This window comes from Palaemon carinicauda, chromosome 21 (assembly GCF_036898095.1).
Source record: "Palaemon carinicauda isolate YSFRI2023 chromosome 21, ASM3689809v2, whole genome shotgun sequence".
In the NCBI taxonomy this organism is placed as follows: domain Eukaryota; kingdom Metazoa; phylum Arthropoda; class Malacostraca; order Decapoda; family Palaemonidae; genus Palaemon; species Palaemon carinicauda.
Window position 1 is genome coordinate 122,928,396 of NC_090745.1, and position 6,000 is coordinate 122,934,395.

The window sequence follows — 6,000 nt, forward strand, 5'->3', positions numbered from 1 at the left end:
GACACGGTATACGAGCATGGCTGGAATAGACAAAATAAAGTTAGGACTTCACTTTGGTTAGCATAATACAGATTTTAATTTGGTTTCATGAAGTTATTACTTTTAAGAGATACAAATGAATGATCAAACATGTCAATTACAAGTACAGCAAATGTAACGGATGACAGTAGAACTGAACTGTTGAGACAATACACAGGGCCAGGAAGTTAGCAGGGTATATGAATATATGAAGAGGACTAAGAAAAGGAGTCATGGACTGACAAAGCTAAAAGTGAGGGGATTGCTGAGCCAACTTTCCTTTATGGAAGTGAGATGTGAATGTTGAATGCAAAGGAAAAGAAAACAGCTGATGTGCTGAGATGAATCATTTGCATATAATACTCCAGAAGCAAAGAAGAGAAATGGCGAGAGATGTGTGAATATAAAGTTATAAAAATGTTTGTGCAGGGAAAAAGATTGATCAGTGCATTTCGAGATGGCTTGGACAAGCGGTGAGAATGGAAGCCCATAGGATGCTGAAAAGTGTATATCATTCATAGATGTTTAGAGGATAGAAGAGAGAAAACTAGGAAAGTGTTAAATAGATGGATTAGAAGATGTATCAAAAAGGAAGAGCATTATTATCAAGAGAGTTGTCTACAAGGTACAGAGGTAAAAAACACAATGATATGACCTCCAAAAAGTATGATGATAATGATAAGGCTTTTGAAGGGGTTAATGTCAAAACTGATTTCTGTTAAGAATAAGTCTGTCAGCTCCTATACCAATATCTACCAAGGCAAAAACTCACTATACTCAATTTGTTTTAATGATGCGTATTTGCATTGACTCTCAGAGGTGCCCTTTTAGCTCGGAAAAGTTTCCTACTAGCTGATTGGTTGGACAAAATAATTCTAAACCAATCAGCTAGTAGGAAACTTTTCCGAGCTAAAAGGGCACCCCTGCATATCAGTGCAAAGGCACCTCATTAAAAAAAAAATTAGTATAAGCATACAATCCCCTGCTCAGATCAAAAGAGGGCTAATTGGGTAGAATGGACTCTAGCTATGGTAAGCAGCTCTTAGAGAAGGATACTCCAAAATCAAACCATTGTTCTCTAGTCTTGGGTAGTGCCATAGCCTCTGTACCATAGTCTTCCACTGTCTTGGGTTAGAGTTCTCTTGCTTGAGGGTACACTCAGCTACACGGTTCTATCTTATTTCTTTTCATCTTGTTTTGTTAAGGTTTTTATGGTTTATATAGGAAATATTTATTTCAATGTTGTTAGCCTTCTTAAAATATTTCAATTTTCCTTGTTTCCTTTCCTCACTGGGCTACTTTTCCCTGTTGGAGCCCCTGGGCTTATAGCATCCTGTTTTTTCCAACTAGGGTTGTAGCTTAGTAAATAATAATAACAATAATATCTTGGTAGGAGACCCTCCTTCAAACAGGTGGAGTTAAATACTATGGCTGCATCGGCAGAATTCCATTCCGAAGAATCGAGAAATTGGACAAGAAATTGAATTCTGCCGATGCAGCCATAGTATTTAATAACAATAATAATAATATGGAACGAGATTTTGAAAACCACACTTACCATTGCCCATGAAGAAGATGAAGCCAGCAATCATGAGTACCGGATGGAAGTTGAATTCCTTGCCGACGTCCTCTCGCCAGGCGAATCCTCCTCTGTACTGCACGACCCAGTAAAGGGCAAGGCACAGCACCCCGAACATGAGGATTTCGGCCAAGATGACCAGGAAGTAGAAGAATATGGAGGCTGTGAGGGACATCTCCCCCGAACTGCCGTACGTCTCGCGATGAGTTCGACTGTGGAAGGGAAATGAAAAGGGACATCAGTTAACTGAGAGAAAAGGGACATCAATCATTTAAGAGGAAAGGGACATCAATCATTTAAGAGAAAAGGGACATCAATTATCTACAAAGGGACTTTGGTCATCTAAGAGAAGAAGAAATAAATCACCATAGAGAAAGGGACATAATTCATCAAAAAGAAAGGGACATCAATAATCAAAGAGAAAGGGGACATCAATCATTTAAGAGAAAAGGGACATCAATCATTTAAGAGAAAAGGGACATCAATCATTTAAGAGGAAAGGGACATCAATCATTTAAGAGAAAAGGGACATCAATCATATAAGAGGTAAAGGACATCATTCATCTAAGAGAAAAGGGACATCAATCATTTAAGAGGAAAGGGACATCAATCATCTAAGAGAAAAGGGACATCAATTATCTACAAAAGGGACTTTAGTCATCTAAGAGAAGAAGAAATAAATCCCCATAGAGAAAGGGACACAATTCATCAAAAAGAAAGGGACATCAATAATCAATGAGAAAGGGCCATCAATCATCAAAGGTTAATGGGACATCATTCTACTAAGAGATTAGGGACATTAGTCATCCAAGAGAAAAGGGACATCAATCATTTAAGAGAAAAGGGGCACCAATCCTCTAAGAGAAAAGGGGCACCAATCATATAAGAGATAAGGGACATCGACTGCAGAAGGGAGGTGAAATGGGACATCAGTCATGTGAGAGAAAAGGGACATCAATCATCTCAAGAGGACAGAGGAGAATATGTAAAGAATATGTGTCTGTTATGTTTTAAGAAGGTATTGGAGTGGTTATACAGTATATATATATATATATATATATATATATATATATATATATATATATATATATATATGTGTGTGTGTGTGTGTGTGTGTGTGTGTGTGCAAAATAATCAAGTTCAACCTAACCCAAAATTTTGGAAGGACAACACCCAAATAAACTTCAGCATTTCCCACTTCAGTGATGAAACAGCATAGTACCTTCAATGCCTTTAATTACGTAGGGAGTTGATATATATAGACTGTTTCAACACGATGGTTGTCATTGTCCATAAAATATATCTATAGCATTTAAACAATGCATTCACTTTTACTATGAGCTTATGTGCAATGGTATCATTGATGGCAAAACTTGGTTTATTTATAGCAAAAGAGTAATATTTTTTACTGTACAGACCAGAGAGCTGATATCAGTAGATTATAGTAATTAATTATAGCTATTGTTTATAGAAGTGTATATATATATATATATATATATATATATATATATATATATATATATATATATATATATATATATATATATATATTATACATATATGTATATATATATATATATATATATATATATATATATATATATATATATATATATATATATATATATATATATATATATACACACACACATATATATATGTATATATATATATATATATATATATATATATATATATATATATATACATATATATATATAATATATATATATACATACATACATATTTGTAAAACTAATTTGCTCAACATTTTTCTAACCTAAAATATCAAATTCAAGAATTGGTTATTTTGGTAGTATAAAAGAGAGGGCAGAGGATGTGATAAAGACAGTGACGAAAGACTTAAAAGTCTTTCAATTATTAACATTCTAATCAGCTGTTTTATAATACCAAATCTTATAGGGCAAAAAATAAACTATATAAAAAATTCTACAATTAAGAATAAACTCTTACTGAACTATCTATTCAACAAAGATATATAAAATAATGATTATTCCTGGCTAGTACAGTGGTAACGTGTTCGCCTAGCATTCACATGGCAGCAGATCGATCCCAGCCCGGGACCATGAGTTTAAGCTGTTTACTGGGGAGGCCACTACTGTGATTGGGCACTACAGTGGAGGTTAGGCATGTCCGGCTGACGTTCTGGTGAGCATCTATGCTGATGAAACTTTAACCAGACAGTTTTAATCATAATACTCCCAAGTGTCAGTTTTGATATATCGTTTTCTAGAGTTTTAAAAACTGTCAGAATATTATTCAGGTTAGAATACAACACTCAGTCAGAAGGGGTTCTGCCTTAAAAAACACTCAGTCAGAAGGGGTTCTGCCTGAAAAAAACACTCAGTCAGAAGGGGTTCTGCCTGAAAAAACACTCAGTCAGAAGGGGTTCTGCCTGAAAAAAACACTCAGTCAGAAGGGGTTCTGCCTGAAAAAAAAACTCAGTCAGAAGGGGTTCTGCCTGAAAAAACACCCAGTCAGAAGGGGTTCTGCCTGAAAAAAACACTCAGTCAGAAGGGGTTATGCCTTAAAAACCACTCAGTCAGAAGGGGTTCTGCCTTAAAAAAACACTCAGTCAGAAGGGGTTCTGCCTTAAAAACCACTCGGTCAGAAGGGGTTCTGCCTTAAAAAACACTCAGTCAGAAGGGGTTCTGCCTTAAAAAACACCCAGTTAGAAGGGGTTCTGCCTTAAAAAACACTCAGTCAGAAGGGGTTCTGACTTAAAAAACACCCAGTCAGAAGGGGTTCTGCCTTAAAAAAACACTCAGTCAGAAGGGGTTCTGCCTTAAAAAACACCCAGTTAGAAGGGGTTCTGCCTTAAAAAACACTCAGTCAGAAGGGGTTCTGACTTAAAAACCACTCAGTCAGAAGGGGTTCTGCCTTAAAAAACACTCAGTCAGAAGGGGTTCTGACTTAAAAACCACTCAGTCAGAAGGGGTTCTGCCTTAAAAAAAACACTCAGTCAGAAGGGGTTCTGCCTTAAAAAACACTCAGTCAGAAGAGGTTCTGCCTTAAAAAACACCCAGTCAGAAGGGGTTCTGCCTTAAAAAACACTCAGTCAGAAGGGGTTCTGCCTTAAAAAACACTCAGTCAGAAGGGGTTCTGCCTTAAAAAACACCCAGTCAGAAGGGGTTCTGCCTGAAAAAAACACTCAGTCAGAAGGGGTTTTGCCTGAAAAAAACACTTAGTCAGAAGGGGTTCTGCCTGAAAAAACACCCAGTCAGAAGGGGTTCTGCCTTAAAAAAACACTCAGTCAGAAGGGGTTCTGCCTTAAAAAACACCCAGTCAGAAGGGGTTCTGCCTTAAAAAAACACTCAGTCAGAAGGGGTTCTGCCTTAAAAAACACTCAGTCAGAAGGGGTTCTGCCTTAAAAAACACCCAGTCAGAAGGGGTTCTGCCTTAAAAAACACCCAGTCAGAAGGGGTTCTGCCTGAAAAAAACACTCAGTCAGAAGGGGTTTTGCCTGAAAAAAACACTCAGTCAGAAGGGGTTCTGCCTGAAAAAACACCCAGTCAGAAGGGGTTCTGCCTTAAAATAACACTCAGTCAGAAGGGGTTCTGCCTTAAAAAACACCCAGTCAGAAGGGGTTCTGCCTTAAAAAACACCCAGTCAGAAGGGGTTCTGCCTGAAAAAAACACTCAGTCAGAAGGGGTTTTGCCTGATAAAAACACTCAGTCAGAAGGGGTTCTGCCTGAAAAAACACCCAGTCAGAAGGGGTTCTGCCTTAAAATAACACTCAGTCAGAAGGGGTTCTGTCTTAAAATAACACTCAGTCAGAAGGGGTTCTGTCTTAAAATAACACTCAGTCAGAAGGGGTTCTGCCTTAAAAAACACTCAGTCAGAAGGGGTTCTGCCTTAAAAAAAACACTCAGTCAGAAGGGGTTCTGCCTTAAAATAACACTCAGTCAGAAGGGGTTCTGCCTTAAAAAACACTCAGTCAGAAGGGGTTCTGCCTTAAAAAACACCCAGTCAGAAGGGGTTCTGCCTTAAAAAAAACACTCAGTCAGAAGGGGTTCTGCCTTAAAATAACACTCAGTCAGAAGGGGTTCTGCCTTAAAAAACACTCAGTCAGAAGGGGTTCTGCCTTAAAAAAACACTCAGTCAGAAGGGGTTCTGCCTTAAAAAACACCCAGTCAGAAGGGGTTCTGCCTTAAAAAACACCCAGTCAGAAGGGGTTCTGCCTGAAAAAAACACTCAGTCAGAAGGGGTTTTGCCTGAAAAAAACACTCAGTCAGAAGGGGTTCTGCCTGAAAAAAACACTCAGTCAGAAGGGGTTTTGCCTGAAAAAAACACTCAGTCAGAAGGGGTTCTGCCTGAAAAAACACCCAGTCAGAAGGGGTTCTGCCTTAAAATAACACTCAGTCAGAAGGGGTTCTGTCTTA

The 6,000-nt window shown here is 37.9% G+C and overlaps 1 protein-coding gene across 5 annotated transcripts in view; it reads right to left on the bottom strand.

Moving 5' to 3' along the window:
• LOC137615474 (uncharacterized) overlaps window positions 1-6,000 on the bottom strand; it is a 163,500-nt gene that overhangs the window by 18,152 nt on the left and 139,348 nt on the right. For all 5 annotated transcript variants that reach the window (XM_068345381.1, XM_068345378.1, XM_068345377.1 and 2 more), the window contains one exon: window positions 1,577-1,809. In XM_068345381.1, coding sequence (XP_068201482.1) covers window positions 1,577-1,809 — 233 coding nt within the window. The remainder of the gene's footprint in view (window positions 1-1,576; window positions 1,810-6,000) is intronic.